Raw genomic sequence first — 21872 nt, 5'->3', positions numbered from 1 at the left:
GTTGAACTTACTTACCAAGCAAGAAGACACTATAGATAGATGACATAAATTATATATATATATATATATATATATATATATATATATATATATATATTTTAGTGTTTGTGTATTTGCATGTGAGTGTTTGTGTTCATTTATCAAAAGATTAAATAAAAAAAAATAAAAAAAGGTCTTGGTGTTCAATGATGTGGACACCTGTCACCGCTTTCATTATTATTTTACCCACTAGTTGCTCACAAGTTACCTGTTAATTTACTTTTTTTTACGCTGGATTATTTTTTCAAGTGTTTCTAACTTTTAATTATATATAAAATGAAAAGGCTATGCTAAAATATTCTTTATATTTTGATTTGGTTGTGTACGTTGTTCATATTTTCTACCAGTTGATTACAGAATATCTTTTAAATTGCAAGTTCAACAGCTATAAAATGAAAAGGCTATGCTAAAATATTTTTTATATTTTCTTTTGGTTGTGTAGGTTGTTCATATTTTTTACTAGTTGATTACGGATTATTTGTTAAATTGCAAGTTCAACAGCTGGATTGTTTCGTAAAGTATGTCCAACTCTCAATTAATGAAATGACTACTATAAAATTGAGATTATATTATCTTTTGGTGTGCTAAAATAATTTTTATATTATCTTTTGGTTTCTACCAAATTATAAAGGATTATCTATTAAATTGCAAGTTCACACAAGCTGGAATATTTCTTCAGGTCTCTCTAAAATGAAATGCTTTGCTAAAATAGTCCTCATATTAATCCTTAGAACATGGTTAATTAATTATTTCCTGGATGTAGCCTTATGTACATCATTAATTTCAATAATTTAGTTGATTCTCAAAAAAGTTCAGTAATTTAGTCTCCTTGTGAGGTCCATTCTGTGAAATAATTGCTATCAAAGGCCAAGCTTCAAAACATGATTATATACATAATACATTTCAAATAACAAAAAAATAAAACTAGTATTGCTCTTGGTTTTTTGTCTATTGATCTCATTCAAAATGAAGGTGTTAACTGCAATTATAACAGTTAAAAAATCAATTGTGGATCAATAAGTTATTTAATGAATTTTTGACCGAAATTCACATGCTTGCAGTGGAAGGTTTTAACACAAAGTGAAAGAGTAAAAACAGAGGTTGATTAAAATCAAAAATTTATCATGCATAACGCACGGATCCTCATTTAGTTTGAATAAAGATGGTGTATATAGTGGATCTCAAGATTTAGGTTTTTAATTTTTTTTTAATTAAAAAAAAATACTTCCACAAATAAGTTAAGGGCATAGAAAAAATGTTAATAAATTAACGGAGATTAACTTTTTAAACGAGACCTAATTTTAAGCCAACAAATAATTTAGTACGAAGGGTATATTAAAGGAGAGTACATTTATTCGTACCACACCAAAAGTGGCAACCAATACCAATAGAACTTAGGGTGAGTTTGGTTGGGCTTTTTAAAAAAGTGCATAATGAAAAAGTTGAGTTTTGAAAAAGTGCATAATGAAAAAGTGATTTTTCAAAAAGCTGAGTGTTTGGTAAAATTTGTTAAAAGTCGCTTTTGAAAAGTGAGTGTTTAGCTAAAACTATAAAAGTTGCGGTTGAGGACAAATTACCAAAAAGGACAATGTATATATAAGGGAGTTTATTTCATACTTATAATTCAACTACTTCATATACTTACTAAATAATAATAATAATAATAAATTTATATTATTGGTATTATTTTAATAATGTTTGGGCAATTATTCTTTTTTAGTGGCATAATTATTTGTTATTACCATTAATGACTTCTTATTAATATTAATTAAATCTAAACAATTTTCATCATCATGAAGCACAAAATGAAAATGTAAAAAGATGATAAAATATACACCAATAATCCAAGTTTAAATTGTGCTATATAAAAATGTAAAAAGATATAAAATACATACCAATAATCCAAATATAAATTGTACTACATGATATTATACCAAAAAAAAAATACAACTACTAATTATTACCCCCCCAAATAGAATTTGCAATGGAATCACGAAGAACCACCATTGCGGCAGATCCGTTAAAGTTCCCGAGTTTTGCTCATAATCGCTACATGCTTCACTATTACGTTCTCTTCTAGAAATTGAATCTTCATTGGCATTTATGAACTCCCTATCATCCCTATCATTTAGTCTAACAAAATTATGAAGAGACATAGCAGATACAATAAGTATTTGGATATGGAATGGAAAAGATGGCATGTTTCTAATAATTCTCCATTTATTCTTCCACACACCAAAAGTGCGCTCAATCACACATCGAAGAGATGAGTGAGCATGATTAAATTTTTCATGTCTAGTTCTAGGGCCTCCACCTCTCCTTCGAAAGTCCTAAAGATGGTATGATATCCCTTTGTATGGTGCCAAATAGCCTTGCATCATTGGGTATCCAGAATCAACTACATAATATTTCCCTAAACAAAGAAATTCAATTGTATTAAACACACACACAATATGTCATTATAATGAACAATTGATTAACCAATTACAAACCTGGTGGTGGGTGCGGAAAGTTGTTACTTTGTGTACGAATAGTATCAAGAAAAATGTGGGTGTCGTGTGCCGCACCTTCCCATCCAGGCAAAACAAATGTGAATAACATATCAAAGTCACATGCAGCCATCACATTTTGGGTTGGATATCCCTTTCTTCCAAAGTATGGAATGGACTTCTCGCAGGTACAATCGCTTATCACATGTGTGCCATCAATCGCACCGATGTAATCCTAATAAAAACATTAATAGTTTTCAGTTCCACATGCATTGTATTATCTTATAGACAATAACACTTATTCAAATATACAATAGTACACATACTTTGAAATTTGACCAATAAATTGGATGGTCTTGTATTTTGGTTGGAACTTCACTAAAAGTTGGATCCGAAGGCTTTACATATGCTTCTGCAAAGCGAGCACCTAACAGAGTGATCATCTTCTCAAAATGTCTACTTATGGTTTCACTCGAATGCTGAAATAATTCTTGAACCATTCGGTTACATGTTCCATGACCAAGTATCACTAAACAGATTGCCACTAACTCTTCTAACACTGTAATGAAAATTTCAAATATGTTTGCATTACACATATATTAGTCCAAAGCTAATACTAAATATCACATAACTTAGTTTAAAGTTAATACAACATAGCAAATACAACATAGCTAACTTAGTTTAAAGCTAATACAACATAGTTAATACCACATAAGGTTAGTCACTTCTGCTGCCTAGAAATTATTGCTTGTAGCCACTGCAGCTGTGACTCTGGGTCCTTAAAAGTTAGGAACATCTCCCTACGTGACTTTTTTAGAAAGATAATGGAAGCTTCAACCACAAACGCAAAATCCACTCCAGGAAGTGCTTTCACAATCGCCATTACATTATCACTTGAACTTGGTGACTCTCGAGAAGTACCTTCAGACCTATTCTGACATACAGTTATTAACTGACTAATACGATTGTCCAACATTGCAGCTCCTCCTATCTTCTTCTTTTTCTTTTGTGAGGGTATTGATTCACTAGCTCGCTTTTGTCCTGAACTACGTGATTGACTAGTATTTCCTTGCTGCAAACTACCAATGTCTAAACTCATGTCACATTGGTTATCCTTAAATTCGAGCTACCATCCGAATCACCAAAGCACCCTCTTTTTGGCATTGTTGGAGGTAATGTACCCGAAGAAGGGGTCCATGCGGCTACCCCGATTGCCGCAACATCCCTAAACATTATCTCAAGTTGTTCTAGATTCTGTGGACCTTTCTCTCGGAATTTTTTAGCTTTGGGTAATTCCTACAAAATGTAATTGTAATTTTACTCATATAAGAATAATATAAAAAAAAAACTATCTCCAACTAACTACATATTAATAAAATACTCAACTCACCTTCAACTTCAGGTTCCACCAACAATCAGGAGCAGCAATCGTTCCCTTCACTGAATCCCAACCTAAACCTGTGTCAAGATTCCTCAATTTTTCCCACACTCTCCAATCACCTTTTAATACATCTCACCTACTTTTTAATTGGTCCTTATCATAGTTTTGACCGGTCTCCTCACAAAATTTGGTCACCAAATTGAACCAACCTTCGGGACTAAAGGCAGCACCTTTTGTTCTATTCCCGGCTTGAATTTGTTCCACATAAAGGTTACAAAAAGTAGTTGTCCACGATGAATTAATATCCCAATCTGCTCTAGCCTTTTTTTCCCATCTATAAAGTTAACTAACCATAAGAAATGCAAAAAATAGAAGATTGTAAAAAATGCAAAAAACGCACAATCAATAACACAAAAAATAAGTTTACACGTAAATGAGTGAAAATAATTAAATATGTGTCAATTTGCTCAAGTAACAAGTTCATATTTTTTATTATGCAGTGCATTCCTAGAGTATATATGAAGTATATTATGCGGCATTTAGGCCGCCGTACAACGCCATTTCGATGGGTCATGCCCAAGAAGAGCGGCCAATGATGCTATTTGGCACGCCCTGAAGAAGAAGACAGTGATGCAGCATCTGCCGGGCATGCCCCCACCGATGCACTCGCTGCCGATGGGTTATGCCCGGCCAGAGCGCCGATGCCGCCGCCGCCGATAGGTCATGCCTGTTAACGGGCGATGCCCACGTAGCTCACAGGCTGTGCCGGGCATGATGGGGCATGCCCAGCAGCAGCAGCTGATGAGAGCACTATATAAACTTCAATGAGAGCACTATATGGCTACAATGAGAGCACTCTATAAACTTCATTTAACATTGAGTTTATTTAATTACTCATGAAAAGTTGTTCTTACTTCTTACTTTTACATTGATGTATGGTGTTTTAATGAAAAAAAAACCAAGTGATGTACGGGGTTGTTCTTACTTCAATTTACAACGATGCGGGCTAGCTGCGCTGATGGGGCATGCCCGAGCCGGCAGCCTGCTCGCATCACTTCGTCGTCGGCTGATGGGGCATGCCCCGACGATGCCAGTGATTCTTTCTCGGGCCGGCGCAGGCTGGAACCAAGTTAGCCAAACAACAATTTTTGGTAAAAGTAGATCAAATACACCTTGTTTGTTCAGATCTAAAAAAAATTTTCCCACACGTAACTTCACAATGATAATTCCCCTAAATGCAATACAAACCAACTCAAATATAACAAACTCAAAATAGAGTGACTAAACTGTTACCCAAACCCTCTTTTTCCCAGGCTATGAACAAAACATATGACACACTAAGCTAAGCACAGACACATGCAGAGTTTCATAAACATTAAAAAAAAAAAAAAACATCAATAAATCATAATATGGTTTCATTTTGGCCAAACAAACAAATGGGGCTTTATTTCAAAACCATTTGCAACAATTTCTAAATCTGAAACAAATGGGGCTTTATTTCATTTTGGCCAAACACACTATCAACTAAAGAACCGAAACAAACAAACAAAGTTAGATCAAATACACCCAATCAACAAACAAATTTCAAAACCCAATCAACTAAAGAACCAAATGGGTCATCATTAAATCTCCAAACCCTCAAAAACTCAAAAAGGTACAAATAAAGTTAGATCAAATATACCCTGTTTCAGATCTTAAAAAAAAAAAAAAAAAAATTCGGATCACTGTTGGTACCTGGTGGAATTTGGTAGCAGATCAGTCTTGCTTGGTGCTTTTTTGATCAAATGCGTACCTTCAAAAAGATTGTCTCAGATCAGAAAATTTTTTTTTTTTTAAATTACAGATCAGAGAAAACGAAGAAAGCAGAAGACGAAGAAGAAGAAGAGGACGAAGAAGAAGAGGAAGAAGAAAGCAGAAGAGGAAGAAGAAGAAGAAGTCACGGATGACTTACTACAGGGAGATCGGTAGCAGCACGGAGAAGGCAGAGCAGAGAAGAGATGAGAGGAATTACACAGAAATTTCAGCAAAACAGAGAGATGAGATGAGAGAGTGATTCGGTAATTTTAGGTCTCAGCTCAACGGATAGCTGAAAACGTTGATGCGCGTTTTGCTTATGGACCTCCAGACCACCATTTTAGAAATCAGCGTTTTTGCCTTTGCCTTAAAACGCAACTTTTATCTAAAAGTTGCGTTTAGGCTTCACCAAACGCCCAGTCACTGCCAACTTTATGTAAAAGCTGCGTTTTGGGTCCTAAAAGCCCAACCAAACGGGCAGTTACTCGGAAACTCCAGAAAAGATATACTTACTTGTTAAGCAAATTGGACGACTAGACAACGGTGAGTCAACTTGTAATTACTGGGAAACACAAGAAGCATAGATTATTATTCTTCTTTTTCTCTGCATCAAAGCTGAGAGAAGAACAAATATGATGAGCTTTGAGATCTAAATTGCTAGCTGTACAGCAGCTAGCTTCTTGATCATTCTCTTTGCACTTTCATTTGATTGAATGAAAATCTAATTCATCCAGGAAAAAATTGGTGTCCTGTTTTTTTGGGATAGTTGGGTAGATAGATCTAATATTGTTGTTCTTTCTTAATTGAGGTTCCAAAGATATGTCAGATCTTGCGAAAGGGGGTGTTGTGGGGGCAGCTTTTGGAGAGGTATTTGCTATTTTGCATGATGCAGTCAAGCATGTGATAGGCCAAATCAAGATGTTCAAACCCGAACTTGAACTCTTACAATCCACGCTAGATGGTGTAGAATCAACCGTCCGACAAATAGAAGAATTAAGAATAGCTCTTAATTTCCCAGAAAAGGAAACAAAGAGCTTGGTGGAACAAATGAAGAAGGGCAAGGATCTTGTTGACAAGTGCTCCAAAATCAAGCGTTGGAATTGGAAGTATTATGTAAAAGCCTATTTTTATTCGAAAAAGCTTTCGAAGCTGAACAGGGCTATTGAAAGGTTCTGTCGGGTTAATTTGATAACACAAATCGCAGAGACTGGGATGGAGACTTTGAGCCAGGTGAATCAGAACGCAAGGATTGGGTCGGAGACTTTGACCCAGATGAAAGAGAACGCAATGACTGGGATGGAGACTTTGGCCGTGGCGAATCAGAACAAAACGATTGGGTCGGAGACTTTGACCCAGGTGAAGCAGAACACAAGGACTGAGTTGGAGATAAAGGCCGAGGTAAACAAGAACACAACGATTGGGCGGGAGACTTTGGACGGTGTGAAACACAACACAATGATTGGGTTGGAGACAAAGGCCGAGGTGAGTCAGAACACGAGGATTGGAAAGGAGACGTTGACGGCGGTGAGGACTATGAGTCTTGCTTTGGAGAGTCAGAAATCGGACGTGAAGAAGAAATATGGGACACTGTCGTGTGCGGTTCCTAAACCCAGGGATTATATTGTTGGGTTTGATTTGCATTTGAAGGAGTTGAAGAGGAAGCTGCTGATGGAAGAGGTATCTGTGCTTATATTGACTGCTCTTGGTGGTTGTGGGAAGACCACATTGGTCAAAATGCTTGGTTGGGATAAGGAAATTATAGGTATTTTTTCTCTCTCTCTCTCTCTCTCTCTCTAATTAAACCTGTTGCCAACTAAAATATGTCTAGTAAATACAAAAAAAATTTCATTTTTGTTTTCCCAACTACTAAATCCATTGTGTTCGTAACATTTTTCTTTAAATAAACATGGGGCGATACTTTTATTTTAGTTATTTATAATGATAGCATGTGAATACCTTATAATACCAAAAGAAAATGGTTAGGTCATTTAAAAACAAAATACATAGAGAACTTTATTGATGAATCTTAAAATGTATCATTGCTTGATTATTCCATATAAAATAAAGTTTAGCTACAAAGTTAGTTGTAGCTTTAGGTTACAATCTTACTTAATAAAATAAATATTACTATATATTTTGAAAATCTAACTCTTAAATTGTATGATCTTTATGCTCTTAATATATATAATTTTAATGCACACTTTTGTGTCAATCGAATATTATTTATTATATGATTTATAAATTTATATTTTATACATAATTTAAACTAAAAAAAATTGCAATTTAAACAATTTATTGATGATATAGTCATTGATCTTTAATTCTCTAGAAATTTTGCAAGCAGATATAATCCAATGGTAGATTTTATCAAAATTTACATCCAATAAAAAAATATTGAGTAAAAATGTAGTTTTTTACTACAATCAATTTCGTAGCTAAACTTTGTCTATATGTATGTATGTGTTTAACCGTAATTGGAACAAATGGGAATACTTCATTCACACAGAAGATTCCAATTTATGCAAGTGAATTGAACTATGTTTTGAAACAAATATTTGTGCGATTAGGTAAGATATGGTAGGCCATTGCTAATCGTGCTCATTCTTTTGTTTTAGTCCTTTCTCAGACATGAACTACGCCTTGGTGGCAGCTTTCTAACTACGTTGTGTTTGGATAGGCATATATATGGACAGAATATTTTTTGTCAACGTTTCAAAAACTCCCGACTTGAAGGTCATTGTACAAAACCTATTTAATCATAATTGTTATGATTGCCCTGAGTTTCAAAGTAATGAAGATGCAATCAACCAGCTGGAGCAACTGCTGAATCAAATTGGAACAAAAGTTACAAAACCTATATTGTTGATCTTGGATGATGTGTGGCCCGAATCAGGATCCCTTATTGAGAAGTTCAAGTTTAATATTCCAAATTATAAGATTGTGGTGACTTCAAGACAAGCAATTTCAAGATTTGATTTTGGACTTAATTTAAATCCATTAGATCATAAAGCTGCAATGGAACTTCTTCGTCACTCAGCATCATTGCAAGATGGGAGCTCTTACATTCTAGAAGAATGTATGGAAAAGGTACTTTGTCAGCATATATATATGAAATATGGTTAATTTTGTTTGTACTTTTGGGTTAAGGTGTGCATATAACCAAAGATACACATTCTATTTTTGGGTTTATGGGTCCATATACCATATACCATATATACTTGCCAAAATCATGTTTTCATACTTGCAAATGCATTATATTTAAGCTTGTTTGTTTTGTTTCCGGAAAACCAATTGTCCCCAAAACCTTTTTTTTTTTTTTTTTTGAGAAAGAATTGTCCCCAAAACTTAAGTGAAGACAAGGGAAAAGAGAGATATATATATATATATATATATATATATATATATATATATATATAAATATATATATATATATATATATATAATCATACAAACATCATTTTCATATTTTTGAACAAATGGTGGTTTAGAGTTTAGAGACAAAACAGTCTTGGCCAATATTACCCTTGTAACCAATGGACATAACAAAATGGGTAAGAATTGCTTACTCAAAAAAGGCCCGACCTAGACTCAAATTTTTTTACTCGAAGTAAAAACGGGTTGACCTGTGACTCAACCCACTTTTTGCAAGTCTAAATTAAGACTATTGGTTTTATTGTTTGTTGTGAGTTTTAAGGAAACAATTGAGACTTTTACATAATTGCGTGCAAATAAATTGAAAGATGAATGATTGAAGCATTCTGCAATAAGTATAGATTTTTAGATATCAAATAACAAATTACATGTCAAGATAATCTGATTACAATAAAGTTAAAAACATATATTTAAAATGATAGATATTTATGAGAAATATTCATAAGTGTGAAAAAAGTGAAGTCAAAGTATCAACGAAATTAGCATAAATTATGAATGCTTAGACCTATATTTTAACAACTCATGTCCAAATAAATGGCTTTTCAAAATAAATTATTAGATTTCTTAGAATGTGTGTTGCTTAACAATGACATGATATTCATAAAAGAGACCATGTATAAATAAGTAAACAATCAAACTTTAATTTATATTCTCAAATTAAAATAGAGTGCCAACCACAATTTTTAATGGATTATAAAATTAGTTTTCAAAATTGTAAACTTTTTTATATATTTTTATTCTTTATGAAATTAGTTATCCAATAAAGCATTTGTAATTTTATTTTATGTTTTGAGATGTTGATATTGTATAGAAATGAAACTTATGTTTTTGTTTTACTTATCCTTTGTGCTATTCTTTTTTTTTTTATTAGTAATGTTGGGATTTATATAATTTTAAAATTATTGAACAAATATTAATTTGTATAACTGAGCTCATTTTTTATATGAGTGGGGAGTTCAAAGTAATGTTTTTTACATTAAGAAATTTGTTGCGTGACTTTCTAAATGGTAAATAGAAATTGTTTTCTTTTTTCTTTTCAAATTATTTGAAAAAAATACAAGCCAACCTAACCCGCAACCCGATTGACCAGACCCGCTTTTTAACCCGCTTAAAATGACCCGTCTTGACCCACAATCTATCTGACTTGCACCCCGATGTGCCACGTTTACCTAATGACAAGAACTAATTTTATTCGGTTGCTTGAATTGCAGATAGTAAGATACTGCGGGGGGTTGCCAATAGCCCTTGAAGTGATTGGTAGTTCACTCCGTCGAAAGTCTGTAGAGGTTTGGCAAAGTACAGTAATGGGATGGTCTGAAGGTCATTCTATTTTTGACTCTGATAATGAGGTGCTTGCTTGTCTCCAAAAAAGCCTTGACTTTTCTGCTGACAAGATCATCCTCAAAGAGTATTTCATGGACCTAGGTTTATTTCGTGAAGACCAAAGAATCCCTGCTACTGCCCTCATTGATATTTGGAAAGAATTACATGAACCAAGCAAAAATGATGTCCATGCTATTGCTAATTTGCATGAACTCAACAGTCGGAATTTGGTTAGTCTAGTAATGACAAGGTTTGTTCAGACCTGATTTCTAAAGTGTGATTTTCTTGTAGGATAAGCTCTTCATTTGATCATTTCTAGTTGCTAGTTGTGATGTGATATCTCTATACATGACCTAAGGCCCAAAATATTGCATTATTTCTTCTAGCTTAATCAACTTCTGGCCACAATTGATAATATATATACACACCAAGGATGCTAAAGGTGATTACTAAAAAGAGACGACAAATTTTATATCAAACGATAAACAATAGGGGGTCCAATTACTCTGCCCAATAAAAGAAGGGAATCTCAACTTTTAATGGTCTATACCTTTTTGCTGCTTATCTTATAACCTTTTGGTTTTAATTGTTACAGATAGAAATTGATTGTCTCAATCCATGTCTTTCTTATCGTATCCATAGCCATGTTCGATTGCCATGGAATATATATTTTTCTTATGTGAGGACTGAAGAATTTGAATCTCTTATAAGCTTATACTTTTGTCATTCACCAGGAAAGATGCAGAAGAGGTCAATAACTATTACAATGAAGACTTCGTCACACAACATGATCTTCTTAGGGAGCTAGCTATCCAATTGAGCAGCCAGAAACCAATAATAGAAAGGACAAGACTGATTGTGGACATCAGGGAAAACAATCTACCAGACTGGTGGATGAAATCACAACGTATCAATGCACGCTTATTATCTGTCTCTACTGGTTAGTACATTTTTCTCTCTAACAAAGGCACACACACACAATGTAACCTACTAATGAGTATCTTGTTACACCATATGGAATTTTTTTTTTGCAGATGAGTTGTTTTCGTCAAGTTGGTGCAACATTCAAGCACCTGAAGATAAGGCTTTAATTCTGAATTTTCGAACCAGGAATTACACCTTACCTGAGTTTGTGAAGATTATGGTTAAACTCAAGGTTTTAATTGTCACTAATTATGGTTTCTTTCCTGCTGAATTAAGTAATTTTCAGCTACTCAATTCTCTCCCCAATCTAAAGAGAATTAGATTAGAGAAGGTTTCAATTTCTTCCCTTTACAATACCCTTGTACAATGGAGGAGTTTGAAGAAAATATCTTTGTTTATGTTTAATATTGGTCAAACTTTTGGGAATTCTACAATACAAGTTTCAGATTCATTTCCAAATCTAATGGAGATAAACATTGACTATTGCAATGATTTGGTGGAATTGCCTGCATGGTTGTGTGAGTTTCTCTAACTAAAAAAACTCAACATCACCAATTGTCATAAGTTGTCTGAACTGCCTAAAGAAATTGGAAAGTTGCTGAATTTAGAAGAGCTAAGGCTTAGGTCTTGTACCGAATTGTCAGAGTTGCCAGAGTCAATCAGAAGCCTCCATAAGTTATGCATTCTTGACATATCTAACTGCCTAAGCATTATCAAGTTGCCAAAACACATCAATGAGTTGCATAAATTGAAAGAGTTACACATGAAAGAGTGCCTAAGATTGCGTAAGCAGTTGCCATCATCAATTACTGATCTCAAGGAGTTGAGGCTTGTGGTATGTGATGAAGAGAGGGCCAAGTTATGGGAGCCTTTTGAGGAATCTTTCTCCAAATTAAAGGTAATGGTGGCTAAGAAAGATATCAACTTGAATTGGCTTTACAAATCATGAATTTTGAAACCTATTTCTTCTTGAAAAATTCTATAAATTTTATCATTTTTAATTGTTCTCTTCCATTCTTTGTTTCTGTGTTCTTTTTTCTTCTGTAATGATTGTGAAACAAGTAGCTTAGTAGACCAAAACAAGAATATTTTTTTAAGAGTTGCAATTTTACACATGATAATGTACCCTTTAAAAGTATTGAGAAAATTTAGGGCTGAGGGTTGTGAATGTGATTGTTTTTGTTGTGTATGGTGAAATGGAAAAAGAACTTGTAAACAATGTGATATTGTTTTTTTCGTTATTTTTTTTATTAATATTAAAAATAAAAATAAAAAACCTCCTTGCTGGTTTTGAAAAGAGCAAGATGAAAGAGTGTTTTTTTTTTAATTAATAGTTTAATACATTAAAATAAAATATTCTTATTGAGCGAAATTGTTTGTTAATATGGCTAATCTTAATATATGATATTGAGCTTTTCAAAAAATAAATTATACAATATATTCCAAAGATACTACCTAATTAAACTAGTTTAGACCCCAAAATTACCGAATTACGAACACGAGAAAAGTCTCACACGGCTTGTAACTTTAAGTTTGTGAATCCATTTCAGTTGCAGAAGGATTGTGGGGGTGAAATAAGACTCTAGGGTTTAGAAATCATGAATGGTCTTCTTGAGGAGAATTATGCTCATCCAAAATGTGCTCACATCGAAGTATCCAACTCAAAAATGGCAAAAGCAAGACATGAAAATCTTATAAAAATAATAAAAAAGTTGAAAAGATGATTTTCTTTGGGGAATGACTTCGAAATAACAAAAATGTTTGAAGGGAAGTGCACACATAAATATTGAAATATGTGATCAAAATCATATAAACCTTCAAGGAATCACCAAGCGGCCCTTAGCGTACTTGTCGTAATTCTCTTCAATATTCATTAAGCCAGTGAGATGTGAACGATAAAAAGTTCCCTTAATCTCTCTATACTCTCTCCACCATGTCATGAAGCTGCTCCCAGGTAAGAAAATCTTAGAAGATACTGCATAATTTTTCATCAAACCGTATACATAGTTTTCAAACTCAATCAATTTGTTTGTTTGTTTCTCCGTATCATTTGATTCTTCGCTACTCAGCAATTTGCATGAAATGCGAGCCTCCTCAACAATCAACATGCGCCCAAAAGCAAGAATCCTTTGTCAAACTTGATGCCACATTCTGTTTCTTCAATTCATTTGGACCACTTGAAGGTTTCTCCGTTTCTTTCAGCAATTGCTCTCATATTATGTAATGTTTTGGCCTTCCTTGATTTATGTAGTCTTGTTTGCCTGCCATGTAGTAATCAGCTATGTCCAGTGGTTCAATCATCCTTCGGTAATTTGTTCCCCCAAAGAGTGAACAGGTACGAAGGGAGCACCTACTGTCTGAGGCCTTTTCTCTGCTTGATCAACCATTTTCTTCCTAGTAACATGTGAGGCCTCTCATATACCCTACCACCTTAATATCACTCCTATCGATTCCGTTCTTGTATCTATCATAGTATCCAACTCTTTCGTCTTTAGACACCTTCTTATACTGTTCTAGATAAGCCATTAATACTTTTTTTTTCATTCAACCCCCTGGTGCGATCAAAAGCCTTCTCCTTTAAAATTGCCATCGTTTTTTCCCGTCTTTCTGTCTTTGCAATGATATCAGCGCTCTGTGGTTGCTGCAATAACTCGTAAAAATGAGTTGGGCCATAAGGGGAGTTTTGAAAGACCACAAGGACAATGACAAAGACTTCGAATTGTAGTAATTTTTACCCATGTAAGATATATTAGAGGATTTGGTTAGTTGTTAATAATTAATCGGTAAGCATTTCATTCATTACATTATTCTATTTCGTATACTGTCTAGGTGTAATGTATATATACCATACAAATGACATAGCTCAAATAAGCATTCTAAATATACGATCCAAAAAGAATTGTAACTGAGTTACCTGTGATTGCACCAGTCCAATTGCTACTAGTTGTGTAATAATGCCTACCCGTAATGGTGTTGTAGTCCAATCAATTAAGGACTCATCATCTGTAGTATCCTTGCAAATTACCTTACAGTTGAGATCCTTCACAAATGTTCCATAGGACTCAAAAACTTTATTAGGACCTTGATTTTCAGGAGTTCCTAAATTGGTTGCCGTCAGCAACTCCAAAATGGTTTGATGGTCCTCAAAACAAGAACAGCCCAGCTTTGAATAGAAGAGAAATGTGCCAAAAGGCTGGTAACCATTAATTAAGACTCTGAGAACTTGATCCTGGTCGGAAACTACATGCAAAAAGCGAGAGTTCCATGCTGCATATGTTGATATGGCTTCTTGCAGATTCTCCTCACCAATAAGGGGTGAACCAAAAGTGATGCAAAGTGGGCCTTTGGTTTTTGAAAAATTGAATTTTTCTAGCAGTGATAAGGTGAACAGAGTGGCAACAGATCCTCTCAAAGAATTTCCAGTAATAATTAATGGTTTGGAATTGTTAATCTGCATTATGATATGAATCTTACAGTGTTAATAACTAGCCTTGTCACATTCTCAAAGTCCAATAAAAATTACATAACATATTGTACACGTTGTTAAATGTTATTATGCATGCCATGGTAACTATGAATGTTAGTCACCAATTCCGTGTGATTCAAAGGAAATATAGACATACAATTATGTCAAAACTAATAAATATAACTTCCTAATGTATTCGAAACATATAACTTCAGCTCAATGATACATTATCTAAACCTAATAATATTACTACCAAATTAAGTTTGCATAAATTTATATTAAAATCTTCATACTAATAAGAAATGCAACTTTTGAAATTAATCTAAAAATAGCAAGTGGGGAGCTGCTTGGAATGGTAGAAAATTGTAGTAAAGAATTTACTCCTTTGAACCATATTGCACGAAAACTTACAATCTGACTAACATGTGAAAATAAGCTTGGAGACATGTCTTTTACCTTATTTGATTTGTTCCATTTGACCTAATCTAATAAATGCTCCAACTAAACTATATTTTGGATATGATTCTCACAAAAACAAAAACCCCTAATTTGATTCACAATGTCAACTTGATTTACTATAGAATCTATTAGATTAAAGACAGCATAATACAATAGAAAAAGAGATAAAATGTAAATATAAATTAAATTATAATGTCAAAAGTCATGAGTATATAAAGTCGAAGAATATACTATTCAATAATAATTAATCATTCTTAACGGTTGACACCATCAGCAAGAACGGGGAGGTGAATTGATTTACAATGTCAAAAGCCATGAGTATACTAAGACAAGAATGACACCATTGACATGGAAGAGAGAGAGAGAGAGAGAGAGAGAGAGAGAGAGAGATGAAAGAAACCCATTAGACAATGAACAAATCAAAGTAAGACTACAAACCAAGTCAATCAAAATGAACAAAACTTTCAATTTCAACGAACCTAATTAGGCACAAATATCATAATTTAATATAAAAAAACACAATTATAAAAATAAAACAATCTTGAAATTGAGAATGCTAGAAGTAGAAAGCCTATGACATTGAAATTCTATCTAGAACAGATATGTAAATGATTATACTCTATCTTGTTGACCTTTAAAAATCAAACTTTTTAAAAAGACACATTAATTTAGGAGGATTGATAAAAGAGTAAGGCCCAACTTCGACCGAAGCGGCCACGAACCAAGACGACGACTCCTCAAGCCTCCTTTACTCCATCCACCCCCGCTCCTTCTTCAGCGGGTGGTGTGATGCTTGAGGTGATGATGGCGCAGCTTCAGCACATGGATGCTCGCCTTAACACTCTCACTGATGAGATGAGTCAGGTGACCACCCGTGTGGGTTGTATTGCACGACATCAGGCTTGCCTTGGTAGCTTCGTTGCTTATTCCTCTCCATCTCCACAAGCTTCCAAGGACGAGGATGATGATGATGGCTCTGATGATGCTGATGCTGATGAGGATGATGATGCTAGCTCTTCTGGTGATGAGGAAATAATTGATTCTCAGAGACTTGCCCTTTGTCATTCGTGACAAAAATAGGAAGTACTTTTGGGTATGAGAGTAGTCATGTACTTAGAGAGAGAGTTAGCATAGGACCTTTTTGTTAGGGGGAGTGTTTATTTTTTTGAGGGACGTAGTGAGATGTACCTTTTCTTTTCTTTCTCTTTTAGATCAAGGAAGTCAATACCGTACTGGAGGCTGTACCGGTTTAGCCAGCGGTACAATATATTTCGGATACCGGTCAATACCGGTGTACCATTTTGGATTTACCGCTATTTTATACATATATATATATATATATATATATTAGCAAAGAAAATTTATAAGTTTAAAGTTTCAAAAAAAAATTATCTAGCAAAGATATAAATTATAAATTATATATATATATATAAATATTAGCCGAAGTTATGGACACAGCCCCCACCTATTCATTCTCAATAAATAAAAAGCCCCCACCTATTCATGTAACCAAACATGGTTAACAAAAAGTAGATCAAATGGTTTAGAAGCTTTAAAACTCTTGAATCAATCTATACCGTCCATTTTAGGTCAACCTACTTATAAAAGCTACATGACACATTTCCTCTATTCACACTCTCATTGCCACCTCTGTCTTCTTCTTTTTTTCTTTTTTTTTTGGGTAAACATTGCTGCCTCTGTCTTTTTTTTTTTTTTGGTAAACATTGTTGCCTCTATCTTATACTCTCATTGCTGAAGTCTATGGTTTTCACTCTCTCAGCGTAGCACAACATAGCTTCACAAGACTCAGCCTTGTTTTTCATTTTTCTCATCTAGATTTTTGAATGGATAGCCTTGTTTTTCATTTTCTCATGTGGGTTTTCGAATGGGTAGCCTTGTCTTTCTTTTTTCTCATCTGGATTTTCTTTGTTTTCATTTACCAGCTGAAACAGCCGGATTGCGCCGATACGGCCGGTTTTCGCCGGAACAACCGATATGCAGCCGGTACGGCCGGTAATTTTTCCGGTACGAAACAGGAGTCTATCTGTACCAGTGCACTGGCCAGTACGATATATATCGGCCGTACCAGCCGGTACGGTACGATATATACCGGCCGTACCAGCCGATACAGTACGGTATCACCCACACTGTTTGAGATACTTTATCTTTTTGTACATCGGTCTTATGACCACTTAGTGATAGCAAACATTGTACTTATCTTTGATATATATCTTTTCTTTTCTTTCTCTTTTAGATACTTTATCTTTTTGTACATCGATCTTATGACCACTTAGTGATAGCAAACATTGTACTTATCTTTGATATATATATATATATATATATATATGATTTTGTTATCATTTTCACCTATCTCATCATGTGTTATTTATTTTCTCTCTTTATAAACAAATTTCTTATGTATACAATCTTTTATTTCTATTTCACACTAAGATACCTTGATGAGTTTTGTTTAAAGTGTTTTAGAAATATAAGTTGTCAAAATCTATCATGCCATGAACTCTCTTCTTGCTAAGTTTTTCAAGAGTTTGTGTTAGGATTAGATTTTATTGTATTCAACAAGTGAGTATGAGTTGAGTGATTTATGACTTCTCTCATATTTCATTTGTTTGTTGTGGTTTGTCACGGATTGCCAAAGGGGAGATTGTTAGGATATATGTGAAAATTGTTATGAATATATGTCATTTAGAATTGGCTAATTCACAAAACGCATTTTACTTATAATCGATAAATCATACAAATTTTTGGGTTAGTATCAAAGAAATATTGGATTTACAAAAAAGAAAAAAGGAAAAAAAAAACAATTAATTCAAAGAAAATCAACAATTTTTTAGAAAATGATCAAACTGAACTATTTCATTCGAATTGTGGGGGGTAAAAATTCTTAAATAAACGTTTGGGCTCTGAGCCTGGTTAGTTGGTACAAGTCTGCCCAATTAGGATCTCTAGGCCCACAAGTCAGTCCGCACTGTAATAGTCCGAGGAGTTGTCCGAGGAGGAGTATCTCTGAGGAGCTGTCCGAGGAGGAGTATCTCCGAGGACAGGCCCAGTAAAGGCCATGGGACTTGCTAAACGGTTTAGAGACAGAATAGAGAAAGATCTGTTGGGTAAAGGTGTGGTCCAAGCACCCGTTAAAAGAGGGAACGAGTGAGAAATATCTGAGGAAAAAGCTGCTACCACCACATTAAATGCCCTACATCTACCTCCCTGACCGCATTAATGGAGAAATGACCTCTGAACAGTATCATTCAGCTTTCCAGCTATTATTTGAAGACTTTAAGAAGGTGGTGGATGGGACAAGTATCTGGGAAAAAGATCTGTGTTACACGTAGAAGGATCAGGGAAGAAAAAGGAGGATATAAGAAGACGAGAGAGGAGAGAAAAAGGGGGGGCTCTTCTTTTTTGGAAAGCTAAGAAATTGTAATCTTTTGTTTAGAGAAAGAAAGGCTATACAATTTGTCCTCAGCTTACGTCCGAGGAGGGTTTTTTTTTACGTTCATCTATTACTTGCATAGACTGCGGCATTCTAGCCTGTTGATCGGCTTTCCAACATCCCAAACCTAGGTTTCAAACTCATATTCTACAAATTTCATTGTATAAGGCTCTTTGGGCCTGAGCCCATTACTTGTTTTTGGGTCTGAGTACAAATTCTGCACTTACACGAATCATCTAGTTTTTTAAGTTTTTTTAATTATAAAATAGCTATATTTTCGTTCAATTATTCACTTTCATTTATGGAGTTTCTAAGTCTTTTGCTTTTAAACTTGAAATAAGTAATCAAAGAACTCAATTGCCCTTACTTTTGATCATTTTTATATATAAACACGCATTAAATTCTATATTTAAATTTTTTTTTTGAAAATAAAATTATATTGGTTTTAATCTTTGTTATAGACATATTTATGTTAAATTTGAATTCCAAGTTTATGTATATTTAAAAATAATTTAATTATATTTTATGCATAATTTTAATTTTTAAACTACAAAAACTTGCAATTTAAATAATTTATTGATAACATAGTTATTGATCTTTAATTTTCTAAAAATTTTACAAATATGGAGGATATAAGAAGAAAATCTAATTCAATAGTAACTTTGTCAAATTTTACCTCCAATAAAAAGATATTGAGCAAGGTTGACCTTTAGGATACAACCAATTTTATAACTAAATTTTATCCTAATTTAATCCCTTTTTTTTACATATTCTATTAATTTTTTTCTTTTTACATTTTCTCTTATCATCCCCAAAATAATTGTTTTCTCTCTTGTATTGTTATAATTTTATTTCCTTTCTCTTTCATCTCCACCTCATTAATAATGAAGTCCACTCATTAGAGAAGAAAATATATCTCTAACTTTTCTTGACCCCATCAACTCCACTCGTTCCTCAAGTGGGTTTTACCCAACTCGAAGAAGGGATGGGGTCAAGTGCAAGGTACTTTTAATCCAACCCCGAACCGTCCTGTTACCATTTTTTAGTCCAAACATCACTAAAAGCTTAATTGTTTGGGCACGTATAATGGATTTTTGTGTTGTAAGGACCTCGAAAATTAGCTGATAAAAGGATGTTACATAAGTTGATTACTCTAGTTTATCATCTTTTAAGCGTGAAATATAATAATTTGGGAACAATTTGGGAACGAGTTATTTAGCTAAGGACAAAAGCACAATCACATTTCTTGGATTTCAAATAACAAAGCAATACCCCAATTTAAATCACATCTTCACGAGACTGTAAAAATCAAAAATCAAAAAGATAATCAAGGAGATTCAGAAAGAATACATGAACTTCAGAAAAGTGCACTTGTATTTGTCGTCTTTCTTTTCCTCCTATATCACATACACAAAGATTGGCAATATGAAAGGGGTTTAACAAAAATATCATGTAAAAGCTGAAATTGAGCGGAAATGGAAACTAGCCGCCATACGTTCCCCACTGGCAATCTGAAATGCACACATGAATTTATCTTAGACCAGGGTACCACCACCATGCATGGTCACATTATGCCATCTCACAGCTATGAAGCTAGTCAAATTCAGAAACAGCAAAACCATTTTTTCTGCATCCAAAACACATAGAACAATAAGAAATGTCAAGAGTCTAGCTGTTACCAATTAATTACAGAATTATATGATTCCTCTTTGATAGCAATGGTTTTTGTCATTGTATAATTTACCATTGGTGTGTATTGAATATTTTCTACTGGCGGTCTAGATGAATTATCATTCCTTTGTGTGGTGGCTGTGGCAGTGGCTTCATTCCCAGTCCCCGTCCCATTTCCAGTACCAGTCCCAGGGCCAGTAGCTCCATTAGATTTCTTTGCATCTCTAGCTTTGCTGAATATCACAGTAAACCCTTCGGCCGAGGCCGGATTGTTCACATCCCACTCTCCAAATTTAGGTAGAGGCCGACCCTTATCCTGCTGCAGATGAGAAAAATTATTACTTAGTTTATTAGCAAAATACCTACAAGATTTCATAAATGTACAAACTTTTGAGAAAAAAAATATTTTCAACTATAAATTCAAGCAATCAATAGTTCATAAATGTACAAACTTTTGAGATAAAATATTATTGTCAACTATACATTCAAGCAATCAATAGTTCATAAATGTACAAACCTTTGAGTAAAGCATAGTCAACTACAAATTCAAGCAATCAATAGTGTACACAAAATTCTTCAATGGATATAAGATTATTAAGAAGTAGATTTTCTGATTCTTTAATGCAAAAATATGACTTTGTTAAAAGCTCTCGCATTATTCAAAAGCCAGATAGCTAGAATATATAGAAACTATTAGAAAGTACGAAAATTGGCAGTAAAATTGTTTTTGTTACTTAATTAAAGCAATAGAATACAGGACAACAAAATTCTGACTTTACATAATGTTTTATCGACTTAAGTTTTGAATGACCTGGGTGGCTTTCTCTAATTTATAAGTTTTGGATTGTACATGTGCATCGTAGGTGTAACAATTATGAATCTATAGCATGATATGGAATTCCAAAAAGAAAATTCAGCTCAACATTATGAATATTGGTTTTTTTTCTGATGTCTTCATTTAAATGAGAAATTTGGGTTGCAATTAATCAAATATTGTCGTATGATGAAACTTACACAAAATTAGTAACCAACCAATTAGAGCAAATCAACAGAACTTCCATTGTCAATGTCCTAAAAACTACTCAAAGAACTTGATATCAATATCATTATTCTAGTATTATGTAAGTCAAATCAGGAAAATAAAAGAAAAAATTTTGAGAAGAAACAAAGAGATTCAAACATAATAGATATATATATATACACACACACATAAATTTATGTTACAATATTGTAGAGATGATCTTACCGACGCCATTAAATTCTATCGCAGGAAGTTTCTAGTATGAGAATGGAAAGAAATGATGAGAATACAAAAAAATGAAGAGAGAAAAGAGAGAGAGACAATGAGAGAGAGAGAGATCCAAAACTTGAGAAAAAAAAAAAGAAGATGAACAGAGCGAGTCTTAAGGTAAGAACCTAAGACAATAGCGGGTATAAATCATT

General features: G+C 33.7%; 2 protein-coding genes, 1 long non-coding RNA gene and 1 pseudogene across 5 annotated transcripts; 1 reads left to right on the top strand and 3 right to left on the bottom strand.

Moving 5' to 3' along the window:
• Nucleotides 1-3747: 3747 nt before the first annotated feature.
• Nucleotides 3748-5986, bottom strand: LOC142641019 (uncharacterized). 2 transcript variants are annotated; one of them, XR_012845298.1, is made up of 4 exons: nt 5861-5986; nt 5644-5701; nt 3919-4255; nt 3748-3824 (listed from the first exon to the last, which is right to left on the bottom strand). It is a non-coding gene; the product is annotated as an uncharacterized LOC142641019 (long non-coding RNA). The 2 variants fall into 2 exon arrangements; XR_012845299.1 differs by having other exon boundaries at nt 3919-4243.
• Nucleotides 5987-6522: 536 nt separating this feature from the next.
• LOC142641009 (putative disease resistance protein At5g66900) lies at nt 6523-12579 on the top strand. The gene is made up of 5 exons (XM_075815365.1): nt 6523-7465; nt 8381-8790; nt 10347-10708; nt 11193-11398; nt 11493-12579. The coding sequence occupies exons 1-5, from the start codon at nt 6523-6525 to the stop codon at nt 11912-11914; spliced, it is 2343 nt and encodes a 780-aa protein (XP_075671480.1). The 3' UTR covers nt 11915-12579.
• Nucleotides 12580-13160: 581 nt separating this feature from the next.
• LOC142632263 (senescence-associated carboxylesterase 101-like) lies at nt 13161-14839 on the bottom strand (annotated as a pseudogene).
• Nucleotides 14840-19971: 5132 nt separating this feature from the next.
• On the bottom strand, nt 19972-21841 carry LOC142622112 (uncharacterized). 2 transcript variants are annotated; one of them, XM_075795544.1, is made up of 3 exons: nt 21676-21841; nt 20503-20745; nt 19972-20385 (listed from the first exon to the last, which is right to left on the bottom strand). In XM_075795544.1, the coding sequence occupies exons 1-3, from the start codon at nt 21682-21684 to the stop codon at nt 20362-20364; spliced, it is 276 nt and encodes a 91-aa protein (XP_075651659.1). In that variant the 5' UTR covers nt 21685-21841; the 3' UTR covers nt 19972-20361. The 2 variants fall into 2 exon arrangements, with proteins under 2 accessions (XP_075651659.1, XP_075651658.1); XM_075795543.1 differs by having other exon boundaries at nt 20503-20748; nt 21676-21840.
• Between the last annotated feature and the right edge of the window lie 31 nt (nt 21842-21872).

The sequence above is a fragment of the Castanea sativa genome, chromosome 1 (assembly GCF_040712315.1).
Source record: "Castanea sativa cultivar Marrone di Chiusa Pesio chromosome 1, ASM4071231v1".
NCBI lineage: Eukaryota > Viridiplantae > Streptophyta > Magnoliopsida > Fagales > Fagaceae > Castanea > Castanea sativa.
The sequence above is the reverse complement of the archived record's forward strand: the minus strand, read 5'-3'. Positions and strand labels throughout refer to the sequence as shown.

Bases quoted from the DNA above. Each gene is read 5' to 3' on its own strand.
- LOC142641009 (XM_075815365.1), top strand. From the start codon at position 6,523: ATGTCAGATCTTGCGAAAGGGGGTGTTGTGGGGGCAGCTTTTGGAGAG. The intron at 10,709-11,192 runs GTTTGTTCAGAC...GTCATTCACCAG, and splicing joins GTTAGTCTAGTAATGACAAG to GAAAGATGCAGAAGAGGTCA. The intron at 11,399-11,492 runs GTTAGTACATTT...TTTTTTTTGCAG, and splicing joins CTTATTATCTGTCTCTACTG to ATGAGTTGTTTTCGTCAAGT.
- LOC142622112 (XM_075795543.1), bottom strand. The intron at 20,386-20,502 runs GTAAATTATACA...TTTTGGATGCAG, and splicing joins ATATTCAATACACACCAATG to AAAAAATGGTTTTGCTGTTT.